General features: G+C 35.0%; 1 protein-coding gene across 2 annotated transcripts in view; it reads left to right on the forward strand.

Annotated features, from left to right (window-relative positions):
* The window catches only part of chm (lysine acetyltransferase chameau), a 459,651-nt gene that overhangs the window by 338 nt on the left and 442,787 nt on the right, over positions 1-16,526 (forward strand). For both annotated transcript variants that reach the window (XM_081759086.1, XM_081759085.1), the window contains exon 2: positions 13,756-14,491. In XM_081759086.1, coding sequence (XP_081615212.1) covers positions 13,756-14,491 — 736 coding nt within the window. The remainder of the gene's footprint in view (positions 1-13,755; positions 14,492-16,526) is intronic.

Here is a 16,526-nt window from a genome sequence, read left to right on the forward strand (position 1 = left end):
TATAGGTAATAAGAAAAGTTAATTAAGTAAGTGAAGTGTTTTGTACCTGTTCAATGTTAATTCTGTTTCTTTAAGGAAATTTTAGGGGAGTTTTATAATTACCTTGTTACTGTTATATATAGTATCGGCTTCATCCATAGAGTAGATGTAGATTCATTTTAGGTTCAGTTTTCTTGTATTTTAAGATTACAGCTAGATTGGTGTAATTTAGTTATATGCCACAATACAGGACTACTTTTAATTTTTAATTGCCAAACTAAAAATGAACATGGTCCCTGGATGATATGCTTGAACTATACGTAATACACTTCACTTTTATATCTTCTCTTACTTTTAATAATTTGGTTTGCAGATTGAGAATATCCAGGCTAGTATTATTATTGTGAGCTTCTTTACACCTTTCTCATCTGTATCCATGCACATTGAAAATAGTGTCCCTTAAATATGGCTATAATAATAGACATCCAGGTCTACAACTAGTTATCTGTGTAGTATTTTCAGCAAGTTTTGCCATATTTACTGTATACATGAGTACTAAGTTGACATTGTGGCTGTTAATACAACAAAAGTTCGTCTTTTAATGCCGTAGAAACTCGTATTGTATTAATGACTTTACACTTTACTAGGTATTCATTCAAAGGGAATAATTGTCGTTACACGCCAGATAAATGTTAGATCCAAAAGAAACAAAGGAAACAAATAGACTTTTAGTAAATTTGCAAGATTTACAGTTGTTTGACTGTACCGGTAGCGTTCTTGTTTAGAAGTTCCTCTCATGTTTTGTGTTATATTCTGTATCTTTCCTTACGTGCTTCACTGTAAAGCACTGACAAAAACAAATTTTTAGATATTTCTTGTGAACAATAAAGTCGCTTCCATTTTAACTGGTTAACCTGTAAAATTCCAGGTCGTGGCCTGGATATTCACATTCTCCATCAACATTCGTTTGCAATTAACAGTGTTGAGAAGTGCCTAAGTACAAAACGCGTACCTAAGGCCCGTACCTAGGTACATTTAGTATCTAGTACCTAATACCTGTACCTAGGTATGATTTTCTTGTTCCTAGTACCTATTTTAGGTGCATTTTTCGATAGATCGCATACAAAATAAATATTGCAGATTTTCGTGTTTCTTTGAAAGACATTTTTTGATCCATCTCACATATTAATTTTCAGTGAATCACAATTTGTTACCTGCTTCACCAATGATCAAAGTTCAGCTATATCATTATATATTTGTTAGCTCATATTATGCTTGGTTTTAGTTTGAGCTAGTATCAAATCCAAAGCACAAATAAGTCGAGACTTGATGTAATTTCACTTGGTTCGGTTGGTCATATTTGGTAAGAACTATAAAATCAGTGGATGTTTTCGAGGATGTATGTGGCTTTTGTCTTCCAGTCCCATGTCCAACAAGATGGAACTTTTCATTCTACTCGATCACAAAGATTGTTTCGATCAAAAGTCATCTAGGAGACCTATTGCAAGCGATTGAATATAGGCAGGTTCATAACATCTGACTAGTGTTGTAAAATTTCCGGAAATTTTGAAACGGCTGGTAAAAAACAGTTTTTTTTTTCTTTTCTTTCCGGAAAAATTAAAAAAAAAAAAACTTTGTACAGTGAAACCTGTTTTTAGCGGAATCGAGCGGGACTGGCAAAAATTTCCGTTAAAGTCAGGTTTCCGGTTGATGGAGATAGACATTTTCTTAAAGGAAAAAAAATACAACTCAATTTAATGTCCTTTGATTATGGAAGGTAGTTTAGCAACTCATTCATCAAAAATATTTCACAACATCACACGATTCACCACAAAATTTTTTAAAACTGTCTCATGTGTTTTGCGGATGCATTTCAATCAAAACGTCGCGCGGTATACTCCAGGACACATAAAAATTTTTTTCTTGTATTCTGAAAGTCCTCTGAACCCTTCACTGCTTGTCTTCACGAATCATAATAGTGATTATGATTTCTGCTCAATTCCTTCTTTTCCAGAACCTTATTTTGTCAGTTTTCTAATTTTTGTCGGTTGTCGGTAGTCGTTACACAAGCGGAAGACAAGTACGCCTACAAAGACTGACAGCTAACATGCTCCGTAGGACTAGCCGAAAATTGTGGCGGGTGAATATGATTAGTGGTTAGGGAAGGTCAACACTGTCCAGAAAGATTTAACAAAAGAACGAAGAATTTCTCTCAGATATTGTAATGTATATGTTTGCCCTTTCACAGGATGCCTAAAATTTTCTAAATGCTGTAGTCCAGAACTCAGAATTTTCCGTTAAAGGTTTATTTTGCTTTCCGTTGTCCGCATAATATAGTTTTCGCTTAATGAGGGGACTTTTACACGTTTTTTATTTCAAAATTCATGGGGCCGTGAAATATTTCCGTTTAAGACAGTTTTCCGCTTAATAAAGGTTCCGTTGAAGGCAGGTTATTAGGTTAGTTTTACTAGTAATGGAACCGTTTTTTTTCGAAGGCGTGAAAAATGTAAATTGAGAAATTTCAATATTGTGAATATTAAAAAAAAAAAAAAAAAAAAAAAAAAAAAAAAAAAAAAAAAAAAAAAAAAAAAAGCATTCGAAAATAAATCAGTTGTCATTATTCTTGAAAATTAATAGTCTGCGCTCATTTCCTTTATGTGCCTTTTAGTCGTTTACTCCTGGTTGTACATTAATTACAGACATTTTATAATTGCATACACATCTACCATCATGAAGCGTTTCTGTTGCAACAAATAGGACTCTCGAATGAAACTGAGTTCTTAATGTGCTCTTTAATCTGGTTAAATTTTGTTAATTTCAACCAAATTACTTCTTAAAATAAAGAGCAGTAGGCAAATTTCACTAATACTCATCCACTAAGAAATATAATTACTATTATTTAATATTCAAATACAGACTTTAATATAAACTTTATGTACAAAATTTTGTATGTAAACAAATATCTGTTTTCTAATGCGACAATCTATCTGCATATATTAAATGAAAGTGACTATATTTGTAACTTAACAACTCTTGTGCCACCAGATCGACCCGATAAAAATTTTCAACATAGATCAGGTTCGGGCGTCGGGCCTGAGATGGATTTTACCATTTCACTCTGAAAGTGCAACTTGGAGGAAGGAAGTGTGGGTATATATTGAAAATTAACGATCTTAGTGTCGAACTCATGGTTTTCGGAGTTGCTGAGATGAACAGTGTCATTTCCGATGAAGCATAAATTCAAATTCAGCACTGGAACTTGGGAGAAGAGGAGGGAGATACATAAAATAATAAAAAATGACCGATATTAGTGTCAAATCCATAGTTTTCGTGGTTGCTGAGGTGAACAGTGACACTTTCGATGCCGTTTAAATCCAAATTCAACGCCGAAACTTTAGGAACAGGGAAGGGGGTGATATTTAGAAAAAATGATCGAAAATGACTGATATTAGTGTCGAATCCAAAGTTTTCAGGGTCGCTGAGATGAACAGTGACACTTCTAATGACGTTTAAAACCAAATTCAGAGCCGTGACCTAGGGGCGGGTGAAAGAGAAGATATACAAATGATCGAAAATGACCAATAGTAGTGTCGAATTCACAGTTTTTGGGGTTGCTGTGATGAACAGTAACACTTCCGATGTCCCTTACATCCAAAACCAAGCCCGCAACTTGGATAGGAAGAGATACATAAAAATGACTGAAAATGCCCGATATTAGTGTCAAATCCATAGTTTCCGGGGTCGCTGAGATGAACAGTAACATTTCCTATTCTGTTTAAATCCAAATTCATCCACGCAACTTGGGGCGGGGAGATATATAAATATGATCGAAAATGACCGATATTAGTGTCGAATCCATAGTTTTGGATCCCCATCTTAAAACCCACGTGGGTTTTTGACTTTTTTGCTAGTGTATTATTGGTACAACTAAGGTGATCACATTGAAAGTTATTTTTATCAGATTTTAAACTTTCTTTGGGCGAATTATATGCTTTCATGTTAAGATGTTAAGATAGACAACAATATTCAACATAAGACCTTTATAAAGCTCTAAATGCACTGAATGAATGAATGAATAAATTAAAAACCTCACCTTAGCTTGAGATTATTGTAGAACAAATTAATGTGCGGATTATGCTTATAGCCTATTTGAAGTACAGTAAGCGATTGTGCATTTTAGAAAATACTTTCCGTGAATAGTGTGTTACCTGACTCGGCGCCGCCGAGGGACGTTATCCCTCATACGTTGACGGGTTTAAGGTCATAGGTGCCGGTACTAACAGTAAATATGTAAATACATTAGTGAAACTATTAGTATTATTTCTAACCTTTGATGGTAACAAAAGTATTCAGTAAAATTTGGTTTTCCAACAACAATTAAGTTCAGTCATTTGTTGCTAGCCTTCAAATAAGCATTCTGTAGAATCAACACTAGAAATAACGTAGAAATTCTTGTCAAAATTAAGAAGCTTAATGCTCGGAGCTCCGAAGACAACGTAACGCTTACTATTTCAAGTGCTGCATTCAAACTTCAGTATTAATGGAAGTTTCGATGTACAGCAAAGCAAGCTGCATTTTCAGGGAAAACCCGTCGTGAAAGAAGTGTACGGGAAATTCCCGCAATTGAACCCACAAAGCATCGAAAACAATAAATCTATTTATTTTACGCTGGAGGATATTTCATTTCATTTTAGACATTTTGAAACATTTACTTTATAAAATATGAATTATAGGCCTATCTTTGTTAATTGTTTTAAATTAATTTTCGGAAAAGAACGGTCTTGCAACAAATGCCCGGGTAATTCCCGTAATTGAATGCACAAAGCATCGAAAGTGAACTTCAACAATAAGACCATTTATTTAGCGTTGAAAAATATTTAAGACATTTTGATGAATTATGTCTTTGTTTTAAATTAATATAGCTATTTTTTATTCATATTTGGCGAACGTCACTGAGGCTCCTAGGATGACTCGATCTACATTTGTTAATTTGTCTGCCTTTACCACACAGTGTTCTACTTTCTGTCTTTTAAATTTTCAGGATACAAACCAGAGACACTAAATTTTCTGTTTAGATTTTGGCAGCATACCAACGTAAAATTACAAAATGACGCGCTTAAAAAAAAAAAAAAAAAAAAAAATAGCTGATATCCACTGGCGAAAATTCCGGGGGGATGATGGGGACATATCCCCTACAATCTTGGAACTGTCCTCCTCAATAATCCGATTGGAAATGTGTCTTTTAGGAAGAAATGTGATGATTTGTATCCAACTCTCACAAAGAAAAGTGAGATGAAATTGATACCTCCCAGAATAAGCCTCAAATCTGACCGCCTCCCAATGTTGAAGATAACTCTGCTCCCCTACCCATGTTGTCCCGGAGTCCCTCACAGGGGACATAAAATATGACGATATTATTATTGCTTTACAACTTTAAAATCAGAGTGGCAACATTGAAAACTGTTTACAGGGAATGATCATATTTGGATCATCCCTTGTAAACAGTTTTCAATGTTACCAGTCGGATTTTAAAGTTATAAAGCAATAATAATGTCGCCATATTTTATGTCCCCTGTGGAGAGGCCGGGACCGACATGGGTAATCCTCCTCAGCATTGTTTTTCGCCTTCATAAATATTTTGTACATCGCATATATATATATACCGTCTTACCCGTCCCCCTAATGTTGAAGACATATTTGCGCCGCTGCTGATATCCACGCTACAAAGCGCAATTTTAGGTCTTCCAAGTTGAAATTTTCAAAGTAGAAGCACGAGAGACTAAATTAGCTGTATATATTTTGGCGGCATAAAATTTCAAAATTGCCTCCATTTTTCAAAATAGCGGGTGTCCATGCTACAAGGTGTAATTTTCGAACTTTTTAAGTTGATATTTTGAGGGTAGAAGCACAAAACATTCTAAATTTGCTGTATAGATTTTTTCGGCGATCCAATATAAAATTTCAAAATGGCGGCATTGTTTTCAAAACAGCAGTGAATAGAAAGTTGTTGCAAGTTGTGACAATGACACTCATGAAATGTAAATCATATTTTAACATTTTTACCCCAAAGAGATTGAAATATTTCGAAAAAAAAAAACAATTAAACCCAATAAAACCCGAAAAAACCCACATGGGCCCAGGTGGGTTGGTTTTTTCAAAAATACCCGGGTTTTTTTCAAACCCTGCTTTCCTACCCTAAAACGGTGACTTAATAAGATTACTTAAGATAATTTAAATGCGTCTATATTAATTAATCTAACTAGAATTATATTTTAGGATCTTTTGTAGTCATAACTCCATACTATCACGGTGCTAACGTTAAAGGAGTGGTACAAATATATTTGTTGCCACAATATTTGCCTATTCTAATAGAAGAAACATAATTACTCAATGATCTAAACTGTAAACTAGTAAGTATAAAATAATTTTCATTTTAAAAGCATAATGTAAAATATTCGAAAATTTATTTTTTTCCCAAAATTTCTGTTTTTTTTCCGGGCCTTTACAACACTACATCTGACATTGATTTTTTGAGTGAATATATCACAGTTATGAATCCTTTGGCGTCAGCGCTGGACAAACTGCAGGGCGACAACTGTTACTTGGGGCTTGTTTTATCTGTAGTGTATCAAGTGAAATAGAAAAATCACTCCTTCACACATTTGGAATTCTATTACCCTCTTGTAACCTCTTTCTTGTTTGGCTTGGGGAGTCGCTTCGTGTCAGTGATTGACATATGTTCTTTCTCGAGCAAGGCGTATGTTCTCGCAACTTACACTATCCCGAAGTTCAAACTAAAATGGATCGAATCTGATCCCGAGAAGCTCAGCATGTGCAAGCAGTTATGTTTAGCGAAGCTGCAAACTCCCATGTGCTTCTGCTGGGAGCTAATAAGTACAGATACGAACTGAAATACTTGTGCATTGTTTTTTCACCCCTGAAGGAGTTACTGTTACTGTTAAATATTACTAGTACATTCAAAAAAAAAAAAAAAAAAAAAAAAAGCCAAGACCGGTGCGTGATCCTTTAACCCAGCTGTTAGAAGTGAAGTAGTGTGGTGGGGAATGGCATGTAAGCCACCAACTGCTCTGGATTCAGGTTGCGATCGTGACACGGATCCTACATTAATAGTAGGACTTGTCCATAACTTCGATGTTACTTCAGAAGAAAGAAAAAAAAATAACTCAATAAAGAAAGACTTTTCACCACACCTGATAATACTTTTTATGGTAACTGGAGAGCAAATTAGCTATATTCTCTGCCCAGTCTGTGATGAGATTACCTTAACCCCCCCCCCAAAAAAAAAAAAATTGTCGCAGTATAGACAGGAAGAGGAGTATTGGCCTATACACCCTTCTTCCCTGAGATCCTTATTTTTTGTAGATGCTTAGCTGCCGGTTTCTGTATGACATTCACATAGCTAAAATCAACTTCTCAACTGTCTGTTGCGCTTGGCAGCTTGTTCGTCTGTGAAATTAGAATGCATTTCATAGTAAGTAAAACGAATAGGTTAATATCTGTTAGATTGTGATCATTACATTACGTATTGTGAAACTTGATTCTTGGCTGCAGCAAACACCATAAGAGCCCTCTTGTTCTTTGAGTAGGATTCTCACGTACTGTGAGGTAGACTTGAGCTACGTCCCTGGTGGAACGCATAAGTTCCACGCTAATAAATTTTCAGATTTCACTTTAATTTGTAGTTTCACGTATACGCATCAGGTAACGGAACGCATGAATGACTCAAAAAGTTCAAACACTAATAATACAAACGACTATATTAATAATAAAGACAATACATTGACAGACAACACTTTCATCCTCACATCAGAACAATCTTTACTATAACAGGCTACGAACTCTCCTATTATTCGAGCCACTATTCTGGATACATTGTTTCTGTCAGGCAGGGAAAAGATTTATGTGCGAGCAAAACATCAACATCACAAAGTGTAAGGATATTTTTTTTTTAATAATTAGAACAAACATTTTTTTCCGTAAAAAACCGAGGGGAGAGCTCCACTAAGGAAAAGAGACAGCCATTCTCAGTTTAATTACCGGCTGAGGAAGGTGAAAGACATTACTGAATATATTCGAAAAATTGGTTTTCCTTAGGAACGGAGGGGTGTATGATAGTTCTGTTAAGGACAGTAATAATGTTGAACAACGTGAAGTGTTTTTTAAGTTTCATTTGAAGATCTGAATAATAAGTTAAAAAAATGCTATTGAATAATTAAACGGACTTGACTTAGAAGTGAATATTGAAGTAAGTTTCGAATGGTTTTAGCGGTAACTTCCGTCTTCTTCAGTGAGTAAAACCTCCTTGCTATTCTTCTGACATCCCAAATTTGTGTATTAACATCATCGTAACAATTGCAAATTGAGAACAGTTGCAGATTGCAAACAATAACTTTTCAAAGTGTGTGCGATTTTCCTTCAGAAGTTCAAATTGAAAATGTTGATTTCTTTATCATTCAAGTTAAAATTTCCACCTGAAAAAAAAAAAAAAAAAAAAATGATGTTGATGGTGAATATAAATGACGAATTTGAAAGTAGTTTGTTGAAAGGAAATTTTTGAATTCTGTTTCACCAGGACCATGCATTCAGAACTAAGTTCGGGTGGTGGAAGCCTCGATAAACAATAGGATTGTATAATTAACAATATTATTAAATTTCAACAACAGTTTATTTACAGATAGATTTTTTTACATCAACATTCATATAATGTCAATAATAAACGAATAATAAAGAAATTCAGACTCATCACTTATATACACCATCTATTTCATTTTTTACTTAAGATGGACATTTAAACATGTTACAGGAGATAAGTATCTTTTCAGAAGTATACATGTTCTCAGTTGGACCTGATAGCCTTGACAAATGAAGCGAATCTTTACATGTCCGTAGTTGTTATGATAAAATTGTTAATTCCAACTTGTTTTTTCAGCACTGTTTCTTTTGGAAACAAAATGAATATTCACGGCAGTTCAATATATATTGTGAGGATATCGGTTGTGCTTAGCAGGCGTAACATTGGACTAAGGAAGAAACTGGTCAAGTGTTATTTATGGACTCTCTGGTTCTGAGAGTTGAACATGACGGAAGTGAGAGGGGAAAATACTTAGAGAGCTTCGAAATGTGGTGTTGGAGGAAGGAGAAGAAGATAAAATGGATGGGGAGAGTAACAAATGAAGATGCCTTAAAACGGGTAGTAGAGAAGAGGGTGGTTTTAGCCAACATTCTTCGTAGGGAGACCAATTAAAAAGGACACATTCCTATGGAGAGAAAAGTATCTTCTTCATACATCCATAGAGGCAAAGATTGAAGGAAAGCAAGGAGTAGGAAGAAGAAGAATACAACTGATCGATGATTTGAAAATACAGTAAAACCTCTACTAACGGACACCTCTATAAAGGGGACACCTCCCATAACGGACATATTTTGTAATCCCCAAACACTGTAATAGGAAAAAACATTGGCAAACCTCTCTAAAGTGGACTCTCTCTAGTACGGACACAGACAGTCTTTCTTGTATTTTATAGGTATTATTTACCTCCGTATTACGGACACTTTCTCTAGAAACAAGTTGAAAAGTACAGTAAAAGTATATTTTCAGAATTCATTTTTTTAATACATACATATGTTACCAAGGAAGCATTGTGATAACATTTTGCCTCCTCGACTGGCTGCTCAACGACCCAGACGAAGCGTCTCTGTCTTACAACACCCTCATGTTCTTTCCTTGCATTCTACTCCCACCCAACTTATTTCAGAAACAAAAGTGATTGACAGTTGCCCGCTGTTTGGGATGACACGTCATTGTACTGTCCCGCTGGAATCTCTAACCAAGCAGAAGACAAGTTTGGTATTTTTTGCCCACGGGTACGCATATTGTCTCACTGCCTCTGTTTGTAGAAAGAAATATTTTTGTTATTCTGCACCAAATAAGCAATAAGGTGTATTCAGTTGTTGTGGGCTTTCAAAATGCCACGAAAAGCGCTAACGTTAAAAGAAAAAGTCGAAGTGATTGAATTTTCGAAGAAAGAAAACTGTGGTGTGCGAAGAATTGCTGAACATTTTCGTATCGGTAAAACACAAGCAGCTGAGATAATAATTTAAAAAAAAAAAAAAAAAAAAAAAAAAAGACAAGTTAATGAAGTTGTGGTGTGAAAATGATAATGAAAAACAGTGTCGCAGTGCTTTGAACAGTGTTGGTGTGCAAGTGGATAAAGTAGTTTTTGAATGGTTCTGTAGAGTGAGAAATCAAAAAATTCCTGTGTCAGAGCCGATGCTACAAGCTAAGGCTTTGGTGGTAGCAGCAGAAATGGGTGCTACAGATTTCAAAGCCTCGAACGGATGGTTAGAGAAGTTGCGGATTAGACACAAAATTTCTTTTAAAGCGATTTGTGGAGAATCCGCAGATGTCGACATGCCCACAGTCACAGAATGGTTGGATAAATTACCTTCGATAGTTCGTGATTACCGTCCGGAAAACATTTTTAACGCAGATGAAACAGGGCTATTTTTTCGTGCGCTTTCAGAAAAAAAACAATGTGCTTGAAGGGAGAAACGTGTTCCGGTGGTAAAATTGGAAATGAGCGGTTGACAATTCTTTTGTATTCAAATATGGCTGGCGATAAAGAGAAACCAATTGTTATTGGTAAAGCTGCAAAACCCCGGTGTTTCAAAGGACTGAATTTGAACAATTTCCAAGTAAAGTGGAAAGCAAATAAAGAGACTTGGATGACTAGAGACATTATGACCGAATGGCTGTTGCAGTTTGATAGGAAAATGATTCGTCAAAACAGAAAGGTGCTCTTATTTTTAGACAATGCAACATCACATCCGAATATTGAACTTCAAAATATTGAAATTGTTTTCTTCCCTCCGAATGTTACATCTTTTTCACAACCGCTTGACCAAGGTGTCATTCAAGATTTCAAACTGAACTATCGCAAGCTTGTCTTGAAAAGTTTGATTACGAATGCGGAAATGGAAAAGATGTCAAGTGAGTTGTTAAGCAAGAAAATTGACGTACTGCAAGCAATAATGTGGATCCAAGCCACCTGGTATCAAGTTAACCACGTAACAATTCAGAAGTGCTTCCGCAAAGCAGGCTTTCCTTCAGATAATGATTTAATCGAAGATACATCAACTGATGACGCAGTAAAAGATGTTGCTAGCTTGCTTACGATTGTTGGGAGCACACAACTGATTATGGTTTTATCGACGTTCAGATTTCGACGGAAACTACGAGTACTGATGTGAGTGCTATAGTAAAAGAACTACAGAACTCGGAAGTGGAAGACATCGAGGAGGATAAGGAAGAAGAAAAACCATGCGATGTGAAAAATTACACTGATACACTAAGCCATCTGTCGATTTTGGAAAGTTTCTATTTGCATAAGAAAGACGCTACTGGACTGCAATTAATCCACAAATTAAAGCAACATACCGAAAATGTAATAAGTAGTGATAAGTGTAAAATGCAGAAAACTATAAAATCTTATTTCCATGTCGTGCCTCGAATATAGATGGCGGAGAATAATACAGGTTTAGTAACATTTTTGTAATATTCGTAAATAGATGCATGATTAGTGCATTTTTTTTTCTAATTACATATTTTTTTGTTCACTAATTTACGTAAGAAAATATTGAAACCTCTTTAAGACGGACACCTCTCTATAGCGGACAATTTTTGATTCCCCACGGCTGTCCGCTTTAGAGAGGTTTCACTGTAGAAGAAAATATTGGGAGCTAAAATAGGAAGCTGAAGATTGAGAAACACGGAGGAAGTATTACCAGCCCGAACCTAAGAAAGGAAGGAAGAAAAGATTTATAAAATAATATCATTAGTCCTAGGATGTCCCCACAGGCAGGCAGAATACTCAATAATAGTAATCAATTGTGAGCGTAAATGACGAAGACATTAACCATTCACAATTTGAACTTTTGAAGGAAAATCTACACTATTTCAAGTTTAATGTTCCCATTCTCCAACTCCTCTCAATCTGAAATTGTTATGATGGCGTTAATGTTCAAATTTTGGATGTGAGAAGAATTTAGCAAGAAGTATAACCCACTTAAGAAGACGGAAGTTGCCATTGAAATGGTTTGTAACTTAGTTCAACATGACGCATTTCTAATTATTTATTTTGTGATATATTTAGAAAACACACAAATTCAGGAGGATTTTTTTTTTCCTTCGTATAACTAATTTGGAAAATTTAAATAACAGCTTTCTGGAGTCTTGTACGACACCTTTGTGTGTTTAAATTGAGTAGATGTTAGATTATGCTTTTTGCCATTATTTGACGGACACAAGTTCTCAAAGTCACTGCACGCTTTCCTAAAACTCAAATTCTTACATAGAAATATATTCGTAAACGGTTAAGAATAACAAAAAGTACTTTACTATGTTGAGTTTTAGAAAACAGTGCAATGACTGAGAAGTTGTGTCCGTTAAATAGTGGTAAAAAGGGTCATGTAACATTTACTCGATTTAAACATTAAAAGTAATGTGTCTCTTGAAGATACAAGGAACCTGTAAGAGGATCGAAATTTTAAGAATTTATTTACAGGAAGCAACCGCTAGGTAAGTAAATACTTATTTGCTTAACATAATAGCGTACGTAGTTACTTAAACATGTTGTAATATGGAAAGATTTGATTTAAATTTCCAATAGTACTTTGAAACTAATCAGGTTTAAGGCTTAATGCAAAACAACTTGAAAGAAATCATCAATTTAAATAAGCTAAGCTATGCCAATTAACGAACCCCTTCGTGGCTAGTGCACACATCTTCGGCGTGGGAGATCCGGGTTCGATGCCCGGTAGGAGCTCATGTTGCTCAGACCCGACGTTAAGTTATAGGTCCATGTCTCATACAGCCTAGGTACTGAACGGGACACTAAACTCCAAATCAACCAAGCAAGCCAATTAACTCTATCATATGAAATATTCGATACACAAATCATTATACTAGTAAAATATAAATTTTTAATCGTCTTTTAATGATTAATGATTTGTGTGTGTTTACACGTTACCTTGTCTGTTTGAAAATTCTTCAGACAGCACCCTTTTATCGTATGTCATTTCTGCCTTTTTTTTTGTGTGTGTGTGTGTGTAAGAGAGAGAGAGAGAGATTGAGAGAGATTACACAATTACAATCAGAACTCAAAATGGTAAAATTTATTTTAACATCTTTTTATGATTCTTGGAAAAGCACGTTAGTTTCCATCCTTAATGTTGTTGCATCATTGTCTCTTTTTTTATTTTAATTTATTTTTGTTTTTTAATGTTCAAACTTCTATTAGAGTGATCTTTATTTTTTTTTTGTTTTTCAATGCATACCAGGTAGATCTAACCAGCTGTAGCTGCTAACTAACTTGTAAAGAATTCTTGTTATTTTCTTTATTATCATTATTATTTTAACGAAACTGAGCTAAGCTTGATTATTGAAAATCCTGTTTGTGGAAAAGCCTATTCTTTCAATAGCTAGTGGAATTATATCGAATGCATGTATAGTTATCGTCTTTGCCTTATACAGATTGTTCTGAAGTTTAAATATTGAAATATCCGTTTTGAAGTGCGCAGATATATACTTTTACCCCACTTGAAAAACGTTTGACAGGCGCTGCTGTAGACTATTAAGAGTGTTAACTATAGACTGTATTCAGTTCAGTAGCTTCTGATAAATACTTTTTAATTTTAAAATTTGTACCTTTTAACTGCTATTATTTATTTATTATTTTTTTTATTTATTTATTTAAGTCTGCAACAAGCTCCGAATCTACTTCAACAAGCAACAGTTCAACGTCTTCTTCAAGCTCGTCGTCTTCGTCTGGGAGTGATTCCAGTTCATCGGATACTGAAAACTCATCAACATCTCAACACAGTACGCGCAGTGCAGCCAAAAGCAATGCATCAACAGACTCAGAAGCACAAGCATCACCGAAAAAGACGTTCACGAGAAACAAGAGCAATGGCTCCAACGCTTCCACAGAATCGGAGGAAGCCAAAGGGAAGATGAAAACTCGTTCCAAGACAAATTACTCATCAGAATCAGAAGAGTCTGTGAAGACAAACGTGAAACGAAAACCTCCAGCGAAACCTAAAGTATCTGCTACTGTTACTCCCATTACCAAACAAACGAAGCAAACGCCTAAATCGAGCACAGGGCAGAAAGCTGCTGCAACTCGAGGCAGTGCCAACGCAAATGCCAGTCAGAAGGCTTCGGAGAAAGAGTCCCGTGGAGCTTCGAACAAACAAGAATCAACACCACAAAAAAAGCAGAAAACGAAAAGCATATTTAGTCCCGAAAACAGCAGCGAAAGTGATGAAGCTTCTTTATCACCACCGAAGTTAACACCGATCAAAGATACTCCTCAGAAGATTTCACAATCACGATCGAAGTCGAAGCCACCTCCGAAAGAGTCTTCCACGCCCTCAGAGAAGTCTGCTGGCAGTACAGGTTCCTCCAATTCGTCAGCTGGATCAGAAAGTTCAGGTAAGAATTTGCAATGGAAGGCGGTGAATTCTATAGTAAATTATTAATCTTTGAAGGTAAGTAGTGTTAGAAGAGGGACATTCCATATGAAATCAACCAGTGAAATGACAAAATCTGACCTGATGATCTTAGATTTTTGTAAAAATTGGCGCACAGCTATATTACAGTGGGAGATGAAAAAGTCATTCTGAAAGTGTCCCTATACAGGGTGTTCAAAAATGTCAAAAAACGGTATTTTTTCACTTACAGTGATTGTTAAAAATTGTCATAAAATGGTTAATATGTGCACTAGAGACATAGAACAAACATCATTGGAAAGCGTAAAAATTGCACTACAAGTTGTATCATATTGAAAAAAACCTGTAAAATAAAAAATAACACTTCAAAAATTCAAATTCAAATTTGAATTTTGAATTTCGCATAGAAATGCCCCTGTGAATTTGTTCAAAATTGTCCAGATTGTAGTCTCATATGTGTACTAAAACACCACAAAGTTTCATTTTGGGCACTCAATAGGATCCGATTCAAAATTCAACATAAACCAAGCATTGCACGATATTGATCATGTAAATATCTGGGTTCAAATCGATAACCATTTGCCTGTAGCTATTTCCCTGCAGTACCAAAGGAATTTATATTCAATTTCATTTGTTTCTTGATGTATTTATTTGAATTTACACAATTATCCACCTTTCGAGTTATTAAGAGAGGTATATATTTCCTTCCCTTTCACAATATTTGTATCAAATGTTATGAAACACAGTGACACTGTTCACAATCATTTCACACACTTTCAGCACAAACAATTAGTCAATAAATTCTTTTTACTATTTCAATTATGCACTTCTGCATGTCTATGACAGCAGTCCTTAAACAAAGGAACGAAAATAACTTGTATCAATGTAGCCAATATAAATTTAGAAACATCCACACTGACTAACAAGAATAATGATCTGTATTAAGTACTGTTCGGAAACGTAATACCTCTCTAAATAACTCGGAAGGTAGATAATTGTGTAAATTCAAATGAATACATCAAGAAACAAATGAAGTTGAATATAAATTTCTTTGATGCTGCAGGTAAATAGCTACAGACAAACGGTTATCGATCTGAACCCAGATATTCACATGGTCAATGTTTGGTTTATGTTGAATTTTGAATCGGATCCCATTGAGTGCCCAAAATGAAACTTTGTGGTGTTTTAGTACACATATGAGACTACAATCTGGACAATTTTGAACAAATTCACAGGGACATTTCTATGCGAAATTCAAAATTCAAATTTGAATTTGAATTTTTGAAGTGTTATTTCTTATTTTACAGGTTTTTTCAATATAGTACAACTTGTAGAGCAATCTTTAAGCTTTCCAATACCGTTTGTTCCACGTCTCTAGTGCACATATTAACCATTTTATGACAATTTTTAATAACCACTATAATATTTTTGACATTTTTGAACACCCATTAGGGAGACACTTTTGGGAGGAGAGAGGTAATATTTGGGATTTTTTTCATCTCCCATTGTAGTAAAGCTGTGCACCAATTTTTACAAAAATCTGGGATGGTCAAGTCTGATGACTTGTTGATTTGACTTGGAATGTCCCAAGATAATTAAAAAGAAAGAAAAGAAAAGAAATAGTTGCTCTTGAGTTAACAAAAGCTGGCTTCTGACAGTTCGAGAAAGTACGTGGTGTATTGAAGGCATTGTTGCCAAAAGCTCTGCAATCACAAAGGCAGCGGCTCCGACGACAAACTTAGGACGTTTAACAAGTCATAATTTTATAATCGTAACAGTATGACAGGAAAGATGATTTCGGGATTTTAACTCCCTTGAGCAAGACACTATAAAAAAAAATAAACATTTACTATATTAGTATGCACAATATATAATACACAGAAATCATGCGTGTCCTGAAATCATGAGGTTGAGTGCTTGAACCCCTCCCTCTGTTCATGAATCTACAGGAAGAATAAATAATAGATTAATAAACTTGCTTTTACATTAAGTTTTCACGAAACCTGGAATTTTTGCAA

Source organism: Thermobia domestica, chromosome 5 (genome assembly GCF_964235325.1).
Source record: "Thermobia domestica chromosome 5, izTheDome1.hap1.1, whole genome shotgun sequence".
Lineage (NCBI taxonomy): Eukaryota > Metazoa > Arthropoda > Insecta > Zygentoma > Lepismatidae > Thermobia > Thermobia domestica.